Consider the following 21,423-nt stretch of genomic DNA (forward strand, 5'->3'; position numbering starts at 1 on the left):
TGGCTGGACTTAAGAGTAGAAATATTAGAATGATTTACACAAATTGTGTGAATGAATGTTAAAACACCTACAAAATAGATATAATACCAGCATACATTGGTATATTTTTACCCCCGCACAAAATAATATTTCAAAATCAACCGTTTTATAAAAAAATTCAGAATCAAAATTCAATATTGTTTAAATGATTGTTAGAAAAGGAATGAAACTGCTTATTCAGTTCCGTTTCATAATAACATTGAAACGTGTGGTGTGGAAAGCAGTCAGTCTGTTGACTGACAAAATATTGATCTGGACAAACACAACTTCACATAACCTTGCACTTTCACTCTGATTTGGTAAAGTGTATTGACCTTGTGGCCGACATTAACATCATATTGTAAGATTTTGTTCCATGCACAAAACAAAATACACTGAAAAAAGTGTTGCATGCAGAACTTTTGCAAACAGTTTATTTGTGTTGAATTTAAACAAACAAATTAAATTTAATAATGTTCAACTTCATTTGTTTGTTTAAATTCAGCCCAAATAAATTGTTTACAACCACTTAACGTAAAAAAATTGAGTAAATCCAAGGAATCATCTTTGAAAATTTTTTTCAGTGTAGTTAAGAATATAGATAACTTTTAATGTACGTCAGAATATATTGTTGCGAGCTGCATGAAAAAAACATGCACTGTCTGCTCCACTGTGTCCTTATTCTCTTCTCAGTGAAGAGTTTACATTGAAACCCTTCCAATGTTGAAAAGCTTCAAACTAAATCCAGTAGGCAAACAGATGAAAGTTCATATTGAAGGAAAAAAAAAGTTCAGTTTACATTTCGACTCTGAAAGGGCCGTCAAGACAAGTGTTGTGTTCACTTATTCGTTTTAATTTGCTCTGTTTTTAATAGATAAATATTTGATTTTGTTGTCGTCCTGAGAAAGAAACAGTGACATGAATTCACTGGCTGTCTTCATCTTTGCTGTCCTTCTCTCTAACGGTAAGCCAAAACTTGTTTTCATGTATTTAAAATCATATGTTTCATACAAGCTTTGCAATGCTTCATCTAGTGTCGCTTACATTACGCTTACATTGACGCATCATTTCAAGATGTCTGCAAGTTTGCATTTGAAAAAATTAGCCTGGAAAACATCCGCTGTGTTCAAAGTTATGGGTAAAATACATCCAAGTGGTTGCTATTGCAGAATAAAGATCAACAAGCTTATCGGTAGCCCGACGCAACCACCTGGATGTATTTTATCCTGCTTATGAAATGGCTACTTGCCACAAAATGTACATAACATAACAATAACAACATAACAACACATTGTGTCATTGTACATAACAATGACACAAAACATTGTTCTAGACCAGGGGTCACCAATCCTAATCCTGGAGGGCCGGTGTCCCTGCAGGGTTTAGCTCCATCTTTCCTCAACACACCTGCCTGGATGTTTCAAGTATACCAAGTAAGACCTTGATTAGCTTGTTCAGGTGTGTTTGATTAGGGTTGGAGATAAAATCTACAGGACACCGGCCCTCCAGGAACAAGTTTGGTGACCACTGATCTAGACTGTAATATCACGAGATTGCACCAAACAGTCAAAAACAGCAGTGTGACAGACAAGCATATACACAGTACAGATGTGTTTAGACGTATAGATGATTCACAGATGGTTTAAGATGATTCGAAGAGTTTGAGCCTTCTTAGTTTTGGCAGTAGGTTTTTCCGAATTCCACCTTAGAATGTCACGACTGACCAATCAAAATTGTGTATTCCTTGATAAGCCTGTTCTATGAGTTTTAGTAGTAGCTATTTCGGAATAATATACTTTGGAATGTTGCAACAGACAAATCAAAATCAAGTGTTTCAGACAGCTGTAAAACAAGTAAAGGATAAAGTACATCCAGGAGGTTGCCATCACAGAATAAAGCCCTACAAGCATATCGCTGACCTGACTTAAAGTGGAGCACTGTTGTATAAGACTGAAGTGCTTTATTCTGCAAAAAACAACCACTTGTAATTTATCCTGCTTATGAAATGGCTACTTGCCACAAAATGCTAAAATTAACACAAAATATTGCTATTTTGATAACAGACCTTGGAATGTTGTGAGTAACCAATCAAAATTAAGTATTCCAGAGAGCTGTGTAATAAGTAAGGCATAATGAACATCTGGGTGGTTGTCATCACAGAATAAAGCTTGACAAGCTTATTGTTAGCACGACTCCAAACGGAGCACTGTTGTATAAGACTGAAGTGCTTTATTCTACAGAAAAAAAAACAAACAAAAAAAAAAACGCCTGGATGTAATTTATCCTGCTTATGAAATGGCTACTTGCCACAAAATGCTAAAATTGACACAAAACATTGTTCTAAACTGTAATAGTTAAATAATTCTTTGATTAAAGGCAATGCTGACAAAAATGAAAATGGCTGAATGGAGCATACATTAACCTACGTATTATTCAGTCACAGAATGTCAAATGTTTACCGCCAAACAGTCAAATATATATATATATATATATATATATATATATATATATATATATATATATATATATATATATACACATATATATATATATATATATATATATATATATATATATATATATATATATATAGAGAGAGAGAGAGAGAGAGAGAGAGAGAGAGAGAGATATAAATATATAGATATGTGTGTGTGTGTGTGTATATATTAATTTATATATATATATATATATATATATATATATATATATATATATATATATATATATATATATATATATATATATCAAGATTCTAATTGTCATTTGCAGATGAGCAAACCCTCTAATAAGTGTCTTCCAGATTTAAACACAAACATCTAATAGTCCTCTTAGCAATGTACATGTGCTATCAAATTAAATACGTGTTAACTATTGCTACGTGTAACAAACAATTAAGAGAAACCCTAAATAACTTGAATGACATGACAAGGTAGCTTAACTAGCAAAAAAAAAAAATGTAATGTTATGTTAAATAAATACTGTGGACTTTTTTTTTCTTTTTCTTTTTACAGGTGTGGACTGCATCAGCCTAACAGATGAAGACTATAGGATGGCAGACAAACTCTTCACATTTGGTGCTGAAGCATCTTTGAAATACTTGGACAATTTAAAAACGGCTGCAGAGTTTGTTGTGAAAGAAAAGCAGATTAAGAAAACAGGGTAAAACCAGAGCTCTGTTTTTGTACAGTCAATATGGTCCATTAAATGACTTTGAAACAACAGTTAATACCTTGACTGAACATTGCTTTTGATCCATTTTGCTTCTTTGATAGTTAAATACAAAACAATACGCTGCTTAATTCAAGATTCCAGGAAAACAACAACCAATACAGAAGCAGTAGCCTGGTTGTGTGGAATGTACAATCAGTACTCTTTATAATAACCACTGTCTCCTGTGTGATTCAGAAATGATATGCACGACTTGTGGATTTCGCTGAAGGAGATGATTGAGAAGGTCAATGCTGAGGAAAAAGCTAAAGGACATGATGATTTCATAGTGGCGCTCAGGTAAGTAGTGGTTATAATGTGCTGTTTTAAAGTTAAACACTGATTAGAAGATTAAAAAAAACAAATTTAGTTTTTGATGCTATTTGTTAGATAGCTGTAGTTTATTACAATAAAGCATGGTTACTCCTGCTTCACCAATCTGTGTATTACTGCGGAACGCCCTGAGCAGCATCAACAGTGTGTATGTTGTCAAAATACTAAAATGATGCATTTCATTAAATAAACATTATTTATTTAATGAAGCATGAGTGAATGTTGGTGTTATATTTGTATCTTGTATGTGTTTGTCTGTTTGTATGCTGAATGAAAAAGCCTTCATTAATGTCAGGCCCGTAGTCATCCTGGGGAAAGGGGTGGCTCTTTTTTCTCAAAAAGCACTATTTTTAGCTGGATTAGCTTTTTAGATGGTTATCATAACCGCACTTTTTAATGTACCAAAAATATTTCCTAAAGATTTAGAATAAAAAAAAAACTTAAAAGAAAATACTTATTTTTTAAAATACTAATTACATCATATATCTTTAGAAAAAAAAGAATCTGTTAAAAGTTTTAAATTAAAAACTGTAGCCTATTGTTTTTTAGGCAAATAACAAACTCTCCAGCACGTTTATCAGACAGACTTCGGCCAATTAAATGACATAAAATTATATAAAAAAATATATATAATAATAATCATAAAAATAATGATAATGTAGAGCTTCATGATTTTTGTTGCCTCTCTTGTAAAAACGTTTATTTGAAAATACATGGATAACAACAATAGCCAAATTATTCAAATTCATTTTAATATGGGCCGCTTTTGGTGCTTCGCCCCTTTTTATTGGTCATTTTGTTTCAAAAATAAGATCCAAGATTTAGAAAAATGTTACTTGTAAAATGTTTTCTCTATTTAAAGAGAAAACAGTATGCTTTCAGTATGCTTTCTTGCACAGCTGGATGTTGGACTCATGAAAAACAATCGTTTGCATTGAACTAAACTGATTAGCTGAAGTCACACTGAAGCAACAGCCAACAGAGGGTTCCACATGGTCTTAAAGTTTCAATTAATTATTTTTACTATTTATGATGGCATAGCAGTCAAAATATGACAAATAAGCTCATGTATGGGACAATCTCTGCACCTTTGTCAGTTAGGGGTGGGTATTTCAAACCACCCAAACCCCCCCCGGCTACGGGCCTGGATGTATGGTTTGTATAGGACAATATTTGACCAAGATGAATCTGAGGGTTCGAAAAAAATCTAAATCATCTTTCAAGTTTAGTTAACATGAAGTTCAATGCATATTACCAAATTCTCAGTGTATATACAGCTGAAATCAGAATTATTAGCCCCCCTTTGAATAAAAAAAAAAAATCCAAATGATGTTTAACAAAGCTAGGAAATTTTCACAGTAAGTCTGATCATATTTTTTTCTCTGGAGAAAGTCTTAATTGTTTAATTTTGGCTAGAATAAAAGCAACTTTACATAAAAAAAATAATAAAAAACATTTTAAGGTCAAAATAATTAGCCCCTTTTATCAGTTTTTTTGATAGTCTACAGAACAAACCATGTTATATAAAAACATAATGCCTAATTACCCTAATCTGCCTAGTTAACCTAATTAACCAAGTTAAGCCTTTAAATGTCATGAAATGTGTTGAAAAATATCTGCTCTCTAAAAAATCTGGGGCTAATAATTCTGACTTTAACTGTATATTAAAAGTAGACCATTTATACTATATTTTCACAGAACAGGATTTTTACTTAATATTATAATAACCACAATTTATTTTTAGCTGTTGCCAAAAAAAAAAAAAAATATATATATATATGGAATGTTTTTTAATTTTTTTAATCTTTTTTTTTTCAAGTAAAAAGCTTCTTTTTTCTGGTCAAAAAAATATTCCTTTGTTGTGATGGAAATTCAGTCTTTTCTGTCAAATATATTTCTTATTTTATCAGAATTTAAAACAAAAAAGATTTATGGTTTTATAGTCTGTTATATTTTTAGTAAGATTGTGTCGTTGACAATGCTTCTTTTAACTTTTCCCTAAATTAAAGTTACTAACTAAGTATCTAACTTTTTGTATTTCCATCTGATTTCCATGTACTTTGACTTACAGTAAGCCTTTTAATTTTGATTTCGTTCATACTGTAGCTTATAACACATTAAAGGGGACCTATTATGCTCCTTTTTACGAGCTGTAAAATAAGTCTCTGATGCCTCTAGAGTGTGTATGTGAAGTTTCAGTGCAATTACCCCACAAATAATGTTTTATAACTCTTTGAATCTGCCTCTTTTAGGCTATGATCCTTATTGTGCTGCTTTGATGACTTTCGCTTTAAATTCAAATGAGATTGTGCTCCGTTCAAACAAGGGCAGAGCTACAAATGCCTGCGTGTCAGCATAGTGGCAGATTCAAAAACAAGACTAATGTCCTATGCTAATGAGGGAAAGAGGGGGGGGGGGGGGGGGGGGGGGGCTTTTCCTCTCTGAGGACATGTACAAAGGGGCAATGTCAATCTAAGTATTTCTGCAGACTAAGGCCATCCGTCCACACTACGCTGGAGTTCTCGAGCGCCGAAAACGGAGCTTTTTGAAAACGCTGGAGAGGCCGTTTTCATTCTAAAACGCTGCTGCTCCGTCTCAGTGTGGATGGGGAAAGACGGAGACATCTGAAAACGGAGGCCTATCTGATTGGGGCTTTTCCTCAATATTAAGTAGCCTAACACACACAGTTCAGTCTCGCATCCTCTTCTTGTAAGTTAAGACTTCGCAAGTTTGATCAAGGCTGCAGTCTCCCCCTTTTCAGTTTGATATGGAAAACATACCGAGGACACGGGTAAATCTTCAAAGGGAACAGTGTACTTTATAAATTCATTCACATCACCTTGGCTACGTTGTTTCACTTTCTCAACAATAAAATGTAAACATGATTTAAGGAACTGCCTATTTTCTTTTTAATATTAGCAACTTAACAGACAGCAGAAATGTTGAGACGTCGTGCTGCATATATGAGCGTCATCTTCACTGTGTGGATATTTATAACAAAACAGAGCCGATAACAACTGCCTCCTTTCAATTTCAGTGAAAATACGAAACACACCCTCTCTTTTGCTGAATATCAGTTTTAATAATCGATAATTATAAAAGTATAACATACAATAAGTTTATACATTGTAGGAAATAAAGGCAAGCGATCAGTCATTGTACCTGGATTAATCATTAACTTATCTTTGCGCTTAACCAAAACATGTTACCCGTAAACAAGTAACTTAATAGATTCCAATGACCAAAGTCAGGGAATTTGCCTATGTCGTTAGATAAAGACAACAACATGAATGAAATATCACGTTTAGCAAATATAGTAAGATTAGATCCAGCGGGAGATGCTTAATGAGCAGTCCGACAAGCAGAGCTCTCATCTGGGTAGAAATGCTGGAGCGCTTGCCCGAGTGTCTGTGTGGTCACGTGATGTGCGTTTTCAGCGTTTTGGTGTAGACGGAGAGCTGTTCAGAAACGCTGGGTAAAACGCGAGTGTGGACGCGGATCGTTTTCATTCTACAACGCCGTTTTAAAACTAAAACGCAATAGTGTAAACGGGGCCTAAAATGACAAATGTTTTACTAATAGAAGCTTATATTCATAAGAAGGTTATATTCACACACAGTTGCCACACAACTGTGTTTAACCTCCCTATAAAAGTGTTTTTTTTTTTTTTTTTTTTTTGCACAATAGGTCCTCTTTAACAAAAATACTTCTAAAACCAGCACTGCTGAATTTCAAATAAAGCACAGCATCTCCGTATTGCTTAATGAAGGAATGATCCTGTGATTTTTATGACTTGTGACTTTTTTTAATGATTCATATCATGATCTGTTTCTTTACATTTGTTTCGCAGAGTTTATAAGACACTGTGTAAACTCCTTTTTGAAGGTCTGCACCAGATGGGTAAAGCACATACTGGAGACAGAACTTTTACGTATGAAGAACTTTCAGCAGATTAATATTATTGTATTACTGTTTTCTTCATTTTACAACTGCAAACATCTGATGTTGCTGAAAATAGTTTTAGTGAAAAACCTTGACTGCATGACTGATTAACATGGATCTGATTTTCTTTCAGACAATATGGTTTTTTTAAAGGGATCTTCAATAAAAAGACAACAGAGGAGCTTTGGAAGTAAGGCTTTTTTTCATCTGAGTTTTCTAAATGATCAAAAGTATTGAAATAATTTAAAGATATGTCAAATGCACCATCATGCCAAGTTTAACTTGTCATTTTTGATTTATTACAATTACTGACTGAAACCTAGTTCATCAGTGTCGTTTAATGCAGGTATGTGGAGTTCCACTTCCTTCCTGGAGCTCCGCCAGTCTACAGCAATCCAATGGGTTTCTTCAGTCACATTGTTTCCAAGATGTATGACCTTATGCTTACCATGTTTCTTTCGCTTTATGTAATAATAAAATAATAGAATTGAAGTCCTAAAATAATAGTTCACCCAAAATATGAAAATTCTGTCATCATTTACTCAACCTTCAGTTGTCGCAAACGTGTTCCTTTTCTGTCTGTTGAACACAAAAGAAGTTTGAAGAATGTTGGAAACCCCTAACCATTGACTTCCACAGTGTTCAATTTTCCTACTATGGAAGTCAATGGTTACAAATTTCTTGGGGACATTTTTTTGTGTGTGTTCAGTAGAGGAAAGGAACTCATAAAGAGGGGGAGTAAATAGGGAGTAAAGTAAAATTTTTTGGGTAAACTATCTTTTTGAGGTGCTTTTATGTCATATATTATAAGTTATGTTTTGTTTTGTTGTTAGTCAGAAACTAAATAATAATAATATAATATTAACATATATATATATGTATAGGGCAAAGCGGTGGCGCAGAAGTTAGTGCTGTCGCCTCACAGAAAGAAGGTCGCTGGGTCGCTGGTTCGAGCCTCGGCTCAGCTGGCGTTTCTGTGTAGAGTTTGCATGTTCTCCCTGCGTTCGCGTGGGTTTACTCCGGGTGCTCCGGTTTCCCCCATAGTCCAAAGACAGAGGCTAAATTGTCGGTAGTGTATGAGTGTGTGTGTGTGGATGTTTCCTAAAGATGGGTTGCGGCTGGAAGGGCATCCACTTCCCTATTTTATATATATATATATATATATATGCGGATAAAAAAAGCATTTTAGTTGAAGCAGCTGTCAGTTGATTACTTTAGTTGTCAGTAGCAACTAAAGTAATCCATAATTTAAAAGAAAACAAAACTAATTACTTTATAAATTAAGTTATATGTTATCAAATGAAATAACACAGAGGAAAAGTACTAAACACATGAAGAAAGGAAGGTGTAAAAAAAAGCATTGAAAGAGCAGACAGCATCTGAAATCTCTCAGTAGTTTAGTAGCAGCCCTGCCTCTTGTCAATGTAAATGAATACTAGCCACTTCAGTCTCAACACCTTAACAGGTGATCAGGGTGGACATTTCAGCAAGACAATAGTCCCTTTCACACAGTGATACCGGTAAATATCCGGAAAATTTCCGGAACGACTTTACCGGTAAATTCAAAAAAGCGCTGTTCACACAGGCGAGGACGTTACGGAAATTTTCCGGAAAAGAGCATTCACACATCCATTCCAAAATACCGGTAAATTCTGACATCATTCACCACAAATGAGCTTTAAACGGCTGCGCTTGTGTTTGTAAACATTTGACTAAATTACAAACTTACAACTTTCGCAGGATCACTTTCGCATGTCGAGATGTTCATAATATGTGCGTGTGCCGGCGCTCACAGGCTGTTTCACAGGCACACGCAAAGCTTGAAGGTAAACAAACAACGGCTTATCATAAGCATCTCATCGATGATTATTTACACAGTTGGCATTAAGAAGAACATATAAACGTAATCTGACTAACTTCTAGCAGCTAAATGTGTCTGGAAAAATATTCAAAGGCTTTTATTCTCACAAAGCGCGCGGACGTAAATGCGTCTGACTGTTGTGATTGGCTAAAGCAGACGTCTCACGTCAGCACGTTCTAGACGTGCACGCGCTTATTACGGCAATCTTCCTTCTGCATTCACACAGCGCAGCATTCCGGCAAATTGCCGGTAATGTTACAACTTCTCTTTCCGGAAAATAGCCAGAACGAATTTACCGGTATTTTCAAAAAGGACCTGTTCACACATACAACAAAGGTCTGTATGTGTGAAAGGGGCTAATGATCCCAAACACAGTTAAGAAAAGAAAATAAAGCTGCTAGAATGGCCCAGCTAATCTCCTGACCTGAATCCAATAGGAAATAAGAACTAAAGATTCAGAGTTCAAAGTTCAGAGACCCACAGCATTGTCAAGATTTATAGACTCTATTGACACCTGTGCAATGTTTGCAGCTTCATTCTCCATATAAAAGGCATCTTGAAAGTTTCATCTTGGTCATTATATAAAAAAGCATTTTATACATTGTATTAAATACATTTCAGAAGTTCAGTACCTTCTCTTTGTGTCATTTCAATGTTATTACGCATAACTTGTTCATCTGATTTTTAATTTTTTTTTTGGTTTGCCAAATTGTCAATTTCATGTTAACACCTCCTAGAAATACATTTATCTGTAAAAATCACGACACATTTAAGGCTTATTTTACCCACTGCTATGTATTTCAAAGGTGAAGATATTTATATGTTAGCATTAACAATTCATTTTTTCATGTTTTCTTTGTTGTGCCATCTAACAGACTGGCTCGACCCCGAGTGATTGAAATTATAAAAGTTGCCGGGAATATTGTGAATGACATCAACGAACATCTCCAGAGGTAGGATCCATTTCGTTTTACTTATTGCTTTACTGCAGTACACAAAAGCAATGATACATCTTGGAGTTATGTGGTTTCTTTAAAGCAAATGTTCAAAATACACTCATATGACGTGTACTATGTTGATGATATGTAGTTTTTTTTATAATAACACCATTTAATCTGAATATTTTTAGATTTGAGAGGGCATACGAGCAGTTTATTATAAAGGTCGGGGACATTATCACTCAAGAGAAGGAGAAAGAAAATGATGAGTTTCTAATAACACTGAGGTAAGGATATTTACTATCTTTTTATTTTATTTTACCTACTGTATGTATGCTGTAAAAAAAAAAAACAGCCATAAAGTAGGATTTTACTGTATTTTGTAATTCATGTTTTTATTTTTCTTCTTTTATTTGTGCTTTTGAATTGCATAACTGGACCTTTATCTTTTTCCCAACAACTTATAACCATGAAAAGTTTGAAAAAGGGACTTTTATTAACGTTTTTAATAGTTTAAAATGATATATCGTCTGGGTTGGTGTTGTATATTATGGTACAAAAAACTTGTAATATAATGTGCCTGTTATTTGACAGACTTATTTCTCTCTATAATATTTTTTAAACATTATATTATTTCAAACTCCTAAAATGTCAATAAACATGACTTTGTTAGTCAACAGAGCAGGGATCAAAGGTCCTAATGCAATTCACAACCGTAAATAAATGGGAAAAATGTTTTAATCACAAAATATGGAAACTGTTGATTAACAGATATCATTTAACAGTGTAACAAATGTCAGCTTTTATCCAAGAAAAAAAAACTCCTCTGCTTTTATAAGCTGTCAGTGATAAAAAAAATAAATAAACCAATTACAGTAAATCAAATATACAAATCAAAGGAACAATGCTTTAAAACTTTCAGGTAGATCTTACAAAGGAAACAAATGCTATAGAAACTGAATAAAGAAATAAACTACTTGTAAAAACATACTTTTAAAGTTTGCATATACAGTGCATGTGGAAAGTACTCATAGCGCTTCACTTTTACCACATTTTTTTATGTTATAACCTTATTCCAAAATAGATTAAATTAACTTATTACCTCAATATTCTACACACAATACCCCATACTGACAATGTGAAAAAAAGATTTTTTTAAATTGTTGCAAATTTAATAAAAATAAAAACCTTGAAAAATCACATGTATTTAAGTATTCACAGCCTTTGTCGTGAAGCTCTAAATTGAGCTCAAGTACATTCTATCTCCACTGATCATTCTTGAGATGTTTTAGCAGCTTAATAGGAGTTCAATTAAGCTGTGGTAAATTCAGTGGTAACTTCAGTTTATTGGACATGATTTGAAAAGGCATACACCTGTTTATATAAGGGCCCAGGGTTGACAGTGCATGTCAAAGCACAAACCAAGTATGAAGACAACGGAATTGTCTGTAGAGCTCTGAGACAGGATTTTCTCGAGGCACAAGTCTGGAGAAGGCCACAGAAAAAAATTCTGCTGCTCTGAAATGAGCACCATGGCCTCCATCATCTATAAGTAGAAGATGTTTGAAACCACCAGGACTCTTCCTAGAGCTGGCCGGCCATCTAAGCTGAGTGATCAGGAGAGAAGGGCCTTAGTCAGGGAGATGATCAATAACCCGATGGTCACTCAGTCTGAGCTCCAGCATTCTTCTGTGGAGAGAGGAGAACCTTACAGAAGGACAACTGTCTGTGCAGCAATCCACTAAACAGGCCTGTATGGTAGAGTGGCCAGATGGAAGCCACCCCACGCCTGTAGTTATCCAAAAAGCATCTGAAGAACTCTCAGACCATAACAAACAAAATTCCCTGGTCTGATGAGACTAAAATTAAACTCTCTGGAGTGAATGCCAGGCGTTATGTTTGGAGAAAACCAGGCACCGCTCATCACCAGGCTGATACTATCCCTAAAGTTGAAGCATAGAGGTGGCAGCATTAAGCTGTGTGGATGTTTTTCAGCAGCAGGAACTGGAAGACTAGTCAGGATAGAGGGAAAGATGAATGCAGCAATGTACAGAGACATCCTGAATGAAAACCTGCTTCAGAGTGCTCTTGACCTTAGACTGGGGTGACGGTTCATCTTCCAGCAGGACAATGACCCAAAACACACCGCCATAAATATCATTGGAGTGGCTTCACAACAACTCAGTGAATGTCCTTGTGCAGCCCTGCCAGAGCCCAGACCTAAATCCTATTAAACATGTCTGGAGAGATCTGAAAATGGCTGTACACTGTCGCTTCCCATCCAACCTGATAGAGCTTGAGAGGTAGTGCAAAGATGCCAAGCTTGTGGCATCATATTCAAAAAGACTTGAGGCTGTAGTTGCTGCCAAATGTGCATCAACAAAGTATTAAGCAAAGGCTGTGAATACTTATGTACATGTAATTTTTCAGTTTTTTATTTTGAATAAATTTGCAACAATTTGAAAAAATACTTTTTTCATTACTTTCATTTCATTACTTTTGACATAATCATTATGGGATATTGTGTGTAGAATTTTGAGATTAATTCATTTTGGAATAAGCTGTAACAAAAAATAAATAAATGTGGAAAAAGTAAAGCGCTATGAATACTTTCCGCATGAAACAATAATTCTAATAAAATCTATAAATCAAATGCAAACTCGTCTGATACAATGACCTTAATCTCTGAAACAAAAAACATCTGAGAAACATTTGCCAACATTCTTCAAAATATTATTTCTATTACACGAGAGCAAAATGATGGCAATATTTTAGTTTTAAGCTTTAATCCAAATAAACAACATGCTTTTTACAGTTTTATGTGTGCTTTTTATATCCACAGAACACTGTCGCGACTGTTTGTGGATTGCTGGGATAATGTTTTAGAATACACTGAAAGTCAGGAGTTTCACAACAAGTACACACATTCCTTAGAGTAAGACTGTCAATATATCTTATGTGGAACAGTTTTAAATAAAAACAAAACTAATAATATATAATCTACAAAAAATACAATAAACTGAGTTTTGTGATGTTTATGTTGCAGAAGATGGAATGAGCTAAGAGCTCTGAAAGACAATGGAAAACGTCACAAGCTTTTTGACAGTGAGACTGGACGAAATGTCTGGACGTAAGTAAAGCATCGCTTTTTGTCTTTTCATTCTAGTTGGTACATTTTTACAACAGTTTGTTGCCTGTGAAAAATAACACATTAAGTACCCTGTTTTTTTTTTGTTATTATATTTTTGTATTGTATTGTATAAGTAGTTAGCATTTAATCTATAAACTAACCAAGTTTAAGTAATAAACTAATGATGTATGTGGTAATGGGGTGGGAAAATAATAAGCTTATGCTTCATACAGCTTCATTTTCGACCATGTTTAAATGTGTTTTTTTGTTAATGATATTTTATGTATGTTTTTGTTCGAAAATAAATAAATCAAATCAAAATCAAATCAAATAAAAAAAAAAAACTCACATTAACTGATTTTCAGCCAAACTTGTGTTCCATCCAGTTTCCATCAAAAAATGTGAATTAACTTTATGCATAAAACTGGATTATCGCATAAAAGCGTGTGAATAAAGTAGCGTTTCCATCCAACAAGTCAAATCGAACAAAATCGTAATTTTCTGATTAACTGGTGCCAATTATCAACTGTAAAGATGGAATTTGCTGCGGTAGGAGAACCTGCGTGAAAAACATCCTGTGGGTAAACTGGAGCTAGTGCAGGGGTGCTCAACCCTGTTGCTGGATATCTACCTTCCTGCAGATTTCAGTTGCAACCCATATCAAACACACCTGTTTGTAATTATCAAGTGCTGTTTAGGTCCTAATTATCTGGTGTATGCGTGTTTGATCAGGGTTGGGGCTGAACTCTGTAAGAAGGTCGATCTCCAGGAGCAGGGTTGAGCACTTCTGAGCAAGTGACTCTGTGCTCCATGATCAATGCGAACCCAGCATTAATTTTGCTTTTTAAAAATACCTCACATTAACTGATTATTAGACAATCTGTCTAGGTTGAGGTAGGGTGAAAAACATCACATGGGTAAACTAGAGATAGTGAGTCTGTGTTCCACGATTCATGTGAACCCAGCATTATTTTCTGGATGAGTTTCAGAAAGTTGAATTTGCATTATGATTCATTTTGCTGTTAGACATACCTCACATTAACTGATTATCACCTGTCTTTATGATGACTGCCTTGTCATACCTGTGACTGAACTCTTCTTCTTTATCTAGTTGGGCAGATCAGCAGGGTTTTAGTCTTGTTTATGACAAAACTGCCCTTGAATATCAAGAATGGGGTAATGAGATTTTTGGAAACAACAGATTCAGCCAATCCAACCGGTTAGTATAACAGGCTTTTTTCAACTAATATCTTTGTTTGATTAATAACTAACATCGAGCCTATGGAATAAATGAAGTAACTCTGCATTGATTATAAACCATTAATCATTCATGAGTCATGACACAGTTATGCTTATTGTGTGGTTATAAAAGCACATGCTTTGCCTAGTGAATATGCTGCAGTCTAGTTTAATAATCTGTTTGAATATACAGAAAATGCATACTGTAGATGTACATTTAGTCTGCTCGTTTGTTTCATAGGGCTCTCAAAAAGGTGTCAACAATATACGGCAATGCGCTGCATGAGAGAATGTCTCAGTATGGCCTTGGGATGTCTGAAGTGAATGATTTTCTAATTGACGTCGATGAGGCACTCACTGAATTATTAGGTGAACACATTGTAAACAATTTGAGGTAAGAACACAAATTTAAACTTAAACTTGATTGTTCAGCACTAGAAACACCAGAGGTGGGTAGTAACGAATTACATCTACTTTGTTACATTTACTTGAGTAAAATTGTTGGGTACATTTTTAGAGCAAAAACTTTAATAATAATAATAATAATTCCTTACATATATATATAGCTCTTTTTCTGGACACTCAAAGCGCTTTACAAACATTTTTTGGGGGGGAATCCCCTCATCCACCACCAGTGTGTATCCACCTGGATGATTAAATGGCAGCCATATTGCGCCAGACCACATGTTTTTTACTAAATTTGGCAGCGTTCCTTACTTAAATGATAATAAATATGACTTGTATGACTTGTTCGCAAAAATCTCGAGGCACAGTGTTAAAAAAGTTGTGTCACAAGTGGTTAATATAGAGATGCCTCTTCCTACTTTCCATTAGTTTGCATGCATGTGTTGAAATGATGGCTGAAGATGTGCGAGTTTATCGGAAGTTCAGTCTGTTTTCACTCCTAGATGTTAAAAAGAATAGTTTGATAATTTGATGCACGCTTAACATAAACACAAATTCCATCTGCTATTATGCCTATTTGAACCCTAGTAATGGTAATTTGTTGACTATGAGTGCTTTTAGCTCTACTCTTGTCCCAGCAGACAAACATCTCGTCAACACACAATCACGAACAAAGGTTTATTCTCAAGATTTTCATAACATCATGCATAACAACATACATACATAACAACAGCATATTCATAAGATTAAAAGTAACTAGTAAAGTGGAGTAATTTTTTTATTCAATACTAGTAGTACCATTACTTTTAGTCATGTAATTTTTTAAGATTGTAACTTTTACTTGAGAACTTGCCTAAGTACTTGTACTTTTTCTTGAGTATACATTTTGGATACTCTACCCAACTTGTTATTGGATTTCGAACACTATAGTTCTATTTTATCAATCTAAGTGCAAAGTCTAAAGCGCAGGGCGCAAAAGCATTAAGGGCATTTCTAAATCCACTTTTGCTGTTTTAAGGATGGAAACATATTGGGCCCTATCATACATATTTTCAGCTCAACGCAAGAGTCGTTTTGAAGTGTTGCACCACGCTGTTTAAATAGCAAATCCATTTAAGCTCATATATGCGCCCATAGGCGTTCTGGTCTAAAAAAGAAGTTAGGTGCATTGCTGGCGCGTTGCTGTTTTGAGGATTTGAAATAGACCGCTCAATAGACCAGCTAAGAGGAGGTCTAAAGTCCAGCACAGAGTGTGTCAGTTGTGCTCTTCGCTTAAACATTGCTTAATACACACAGGATGTACAGTAATACACAAATATCTTTACAAAAAAAAAAGGATTAAAATGTTACAAAAATTATTATTTTCTACATAAATATAAAAACCACTGCCTCCATGCCTTCTTCATCTCGTGGGGCTTTTTTCAGTCTATTCATAACTATCTGTTTTTGTATAATATTATTATTGGCAATATTATTTATTATATGCATATTTATATTTGTTTTATCAAAAACAAGCTTAGATTTGCCCACCTGTCAGGTTTTAGACCATATGGGGCACAGCATGTGTATTTGGAAATAACTCAGTTTTTTGATCACACTTTGTTATTATTGTTCATTTATTCGTTTGCTGGAAATTAGAACTGAATTTAGAAATAGTTTTGAAACAAATCTTTGTGCTTAACAAACAAGATCAATTATTTAGGCTAATAGATGTGTGTGCGTACAACACGTTTCCTTATCCACGGAAGAAAGTAAAAGTAAAGAATGAGGAGGCTCATTCTCGCATTCTACCGCTGCAGATGCTCTGTTTAACTGCTTTCTCACAATTAAAGTGTTCAGTTTTTACACTTACAAAGTCCGCCATGTAAATAGCAAATGTGCCATGGCACGATGCAACTGATTCTTAAATGAAATGGCAAATGAGACTGATTGGTTTATTCTCAAAACACACCTATAACTCATTAAGAGAATAAGTTCAACCCTCTTAGACCATGCTCTGCGGCGCAAAGTGGATTTTTCTGTCCTTAAAATAGCAAAAGTGGATTCGGACATAGCCCTAATGCTTTTGCGCCCTGCGCTTTGGACTTTGCACCAAGATCGTTAAAACAGAGCCCTTGATCTGCACCCTGGCGCATGGTCTAAGGGTTGTGCTTATTCTCTTAATGAGTTATGGGTGTGTTCTGAGCATAACATGCATTAAACCAATCAGAGTCTCATCTGACATTCCCTTTAAGAGACAGTTGTGTAGCACCATGACACATTTGCTATTTACATGGCGGACTTTGTAAGTGGAAAAACTGAACGCTTCAGTAGCAAGAAAACTGTTAAACAAACCATCTGCAGCGCGAGGATAAAGAACGAAACTCCTCCATTCAGCCTCTTTACTTTCTCTTTACTTTACCTTTACACTTTACTCCTTCACTTTCGTGAAATAAGGAAACGGTCAACACTCACTCCACTGAAGAAGTCCATTAGCCTACATATTTAATTTTGTTTGTTTAGCGCAAAGATTTGTTTCAAAGCTATTTCTGAATTCAGCTCTAATTTGCAGCAAACGAATAAATGAATAATATTAATGAAGTGTGATCAAAAAACTGAGTTCTACTAAACACACGTCCTATTCTTATGCCCATATGGTGATACAGACGTCTCCAATACCCGACAAGTGGACGAATCTTGTTTTTATTAAAACAAATATGAACATGCATATAATAAACAATACTGCAAATATCAACATTATACAAACGCAAATTGTCATGAATAAACTGAAACCCCCAGTTTTAATTAATCCGGAATCATGCACGTCTAATACTTCTTCATCAGCATTAGATCATTAATTGAGTCATTTTTTATGTCCTCCAGGAGGCTGGGTTCTGAATTATGGAATTATTTTAATAGTGAAATTTTGCAAGTCTCCAAAAACAAAAAAAGCCAGCTGACATCAGATGAGGATCCACTGCAACAATTGCGGTAAGATACGCATTAAGCTCATTCTGAAAACGTACCCTTATATACAATTCTGGAGATTGCGAGTTATGTAGCCAGAAGTACGTATGGCTGCATTTTGTCTTTAACACGAATGATAACGGGCGGTATGACACCATTCCTTTTCGAGGTAGCAGCTGACCACTTACCTCCATTTGTACGACTTTCCTGCTGTTTGTCCAGTGGCTTACAGCGTACATCGACAGACTAGAGACACTGAAAAGAATTGACTGTGATGACAGGCTTCGAGTCCAGTGAAGAGTGGTTTCAGAAAGAAAGAAAGACAAAAACAAAAGCCAAAAAATAAAATAAACATGTAAATAATAAGGTGAGCATATGGTAAAATTTTGAAAACGAGGTACAATCAGGCAAGGGCTTTTGTTTTTCTGGATTGCTTTTCAAAACACTGCAGTTAGGTTTAGGAAAGTTGGTGTTTGGAAGATCGGTCTGTTGGTCAGACAGTCAGTCAGTCGACAGCGGCCTCTGGTGGATTTATGTGAGAAGAGCAGGCACAAATAGCACTAATGAGAGAAATCTAAGATCTCAAAAAGCGTACACAGCAGCTTCTGATGGATTCGCGAAAACAAAAACTGCAAAAAAAAACTCCTCGGACGTATTTGGCGCTCTCCAAAAATGTATATAGGGCTACATTTTCAGAATGAGCCTGAAAGTACCATCATTTTAGATGAAGAGAAAAAATGTATTGCAATATAAAACTGATCTCTAATCACTTTCTCTGTTGATTTTTTGCAACAGTAAAATTAAAGAAGCGTGCTTTGACGTCTGGGACAGAGTTCTCTTTGAGATCAACAAACATGTTAACGATGATGGACTTGAACAGTCAGTCAGGTAAAGTGATGCAGAAATTTATTACCAGATCTAATCCTAAATGTTTAGCCTTGTAAAAACATTTTTTATTTTAATTTGGAATGTTATGACACTGGAGCTAGTAATGATTTTTAGGCTTCATTTTTGTTGTTCTGACATTTTAAAGGTCCCATGAAATTAAAATAAAGTTTTTTTAGATGTCAGCATTAGTATTGTTTGTTGTTAAGATATTTACAAGCTAGTGTGCTCCAAAACAATTAAAAAAATGTCACGTTTGTAAGATATAAACTAATATAAACTTGATATAAAGCTTGTAGTTTGTCACTTCTATTTAAATAGATCAACGGTTTTATTCACGTCACCTCATACTACAGTTTCTCATTAAACCTTGACCAATCAGATGTGCACAAGTATTTGACATGCCCCGCCCCCATCAAGACACTTGTCATTTGCTTTTCATTTGATGCGCTTGAGATCAACCGCTCTCACTGGCAGAGCGGTGATAAAACAAAATGCTTTTGGCTTATTTTAAAAAGGGGAGGAGCTACACTATGTGCCACCCTCTCTTCGTGTTTCGGTTGAGATTATGTTAATCATTAAATAAAAATAAAAATTTCAAAGCACTTCATGGGACCTTTAATTTTGTAACAATATCTGCGATCATTTAAACTATATTAAAGAGACAGCTATTAGTTCAATTGAATTGATAAATGAAGGACATTTTTACTTCATTTTTCATAGGGATTTTCAAGAAGTGATGAGAGTTTTCATTCAAGAATTAGCAGGCAGTGGACAATTAACAGAAAGAAAGCTCGTTGAAGCAGAAGAGTAAGGAAAGAATTCTTTATTTAACTATTTGTAAAAATAAAAGCTGCAAATATTGTACATTTAATGCAATCTCACAGCAATTCGTAACTTTTTGAATTAGTGGCTAATTCGTATTAATTTATATGATCTCATTCTAATACAATTTGCTCATCGTCCAATCAGGAGTAGGGTTTGGGGATATGACTTTAAAAAAAAAACATAAATTTTCATGCAAACTCAATCATATGAATTCGTACATATACTGTAGACCCTTTTCACAATTCCAGGTTTCTCAGTTTCCGAAGTCGTCATAGTTGGGAAAACTTAGAGCGTGGTGAATGGGAGAATACAACAAATAATTGTTTTACAATCTTATTTTCTCAAATAATAAAAAAAAAAAAAAAAACGTCATGATGATGTTATAAAGACTTTCAGAAAAAGGAAAAAACAAATTGTGTGAGGGCAGCCGGAGAAGAGAATAACATCCAATTTACTGCCTTGTCCCATAGACGCTGCATTAGAAATGCCTCGCACAAGCAGTAATTCGTTTTTTGTAACTTGAAGCAAAAATGATATAATACACACATAAATACATAGAAATGTTCATATGTTTTTTTTTTTTTACATCTAAATGTTAAAAACTTTCAAGGACGCGTCAAACGCGTCATCACAGGCTTGTGAAAAGGGTCTATTAGCCACTTTTCTGAAATAGTTACGTTTCATCGTGAGATCTGGCTGCTGTATTTACTTTAATAGAAAAGAAAAAAAATGGAGTAGATGTATTCTATGTTTTCATTTAACCTTATGCTCTTTATTAATTATGTTTTCTTCATGGTTGTAAAGGACCCTTCTCAGTTTCAAGCAACTCATCTTCGACAAATATGTAAATAGGGTTGATGGTTTGGAGCGAATGATCAATGATTCGGCAATGTAAGACCTTGCGCTTTATATTGAATGTTATATGATTAGTTGTTTACAATATACTCCAAAGCAGCATTGGATGAAGAAATGAAGTTGCTAACGTTTTTGTTTTGTTCTTTCAGAACTCTTGCCAAAGTGATGCTAAAGACTTTTTCTGCTACAAATACTCTCCTGGTTAATTATCTGGCATTTCTAATGTCTGATTGATTTTCCAATGTAATTACAAATTGCTCAAGTCATAACTGGAAGGATAATAAGGACAACTCTTGCTTATCCTTAATAAAAGAATACATGAAAGCAGGAGTTTTCGTGTTTTTCTTGGCATTATGCTGAAATCAGACCTGATAAACGCTGACCTGAAGGCTGTTTTTATAGTGAGGAATCGGATCTGTTGCTGATTCCCAAGATTTATAGTTGATCATTTATTTCAAATTATACACCATCTGTATTAAATTTCTGTTCATTTATGATTGTATGACTTCTTATTTTAAATGTGGTGTAATGGATTAACAGGGTTCTAGTCCACTTTGGCATGAGATGGCAGCATTGAGTAAAAGAAAGTGTGGCAAGCATCTGCTCGTGGCTTTGCCAAGTCAGCAAAATAAGAAAAAAATCAACATTCATCAATACTTGACTGCCCTTGCTTGTGCTTTTACTGTGCATTTAATCTTTTCACTTGTGCTTTGAGCTGTTAAAAGTGTCTTTGATGAGAGCAAGAATCATATTTCAGTTAGTAAAAGGTTAAGATATGCTTCTAGTGTCATTCTCCCAGGCATAAAAATAAAACAGATATACTTCTTTAGTAGTTT

General features: G+C 34.7%; 2 protein-coding genes across 2 annotated transcripts in view; both read left to right on the forward strand.

Annotated features, from left to right (window-relative positions):
* The window catches only part of si:rp71-15k1.1, a 73,694-nt gene extending 67,045 nt beyond the window's left edge, over nt 1-6,649 (forward strand). Inside the window, exon 14 of the transcript XR_012394472.1 lies at nt 6,005-6,649. The gene's annotated coding sequence lies outside the window, so the exon portion shown is untranslated. The remainder of the gene's footprint in view (nt 1-6,004) is intronic.
* Nucleotides 94-20,911, forward strand: si:ch211-288g17.4. The gene is made up of 17 exons (XM_001333864.9): nt 94-982; nt 3,030-3,177; nt 3,424-3,525; nt 7,409-7,489; nt 7,634-7,690; nt 7,847-7,930; nt 10,237-10,314; nt 10,491-10,586; nt 13,142-13,234; nt 13,346-13,429; nt 14,541-14,648; nt 14,910-15,062; nt 17,936-18,043; nt 18,815-18,907; nt 19,628-19,714; nt 20,537-20,623; nt 20,737-20,911. Exons 1-17 carry the CDS (start codon nt 937-939, stop codon nt 20,819-20,821), a joined length of 1,590 nt encoding a protein of 529 aa, XP_001333900.3. The 5' UTR covers nt 94-936; the 3' UTR covers nt 20,822-20,911.
* Nucleotides 20,912-21,423: the final 512 nt, after the last annotated feature.

This window comes from Danio rerio, chromosome 19 (assembly GCF_049306965.1).
Source record: "Danio rerio strain Tuebingen ecotype United States chromosome 19, GRCz12tu, whole genome shotgun sequence".
NCBI classification, from domain to species: Eukaryota; Metazoa; Chordata; class Actinopteri; order Cypriniformes; family Danionidae; genus Danio; species Danio rerio.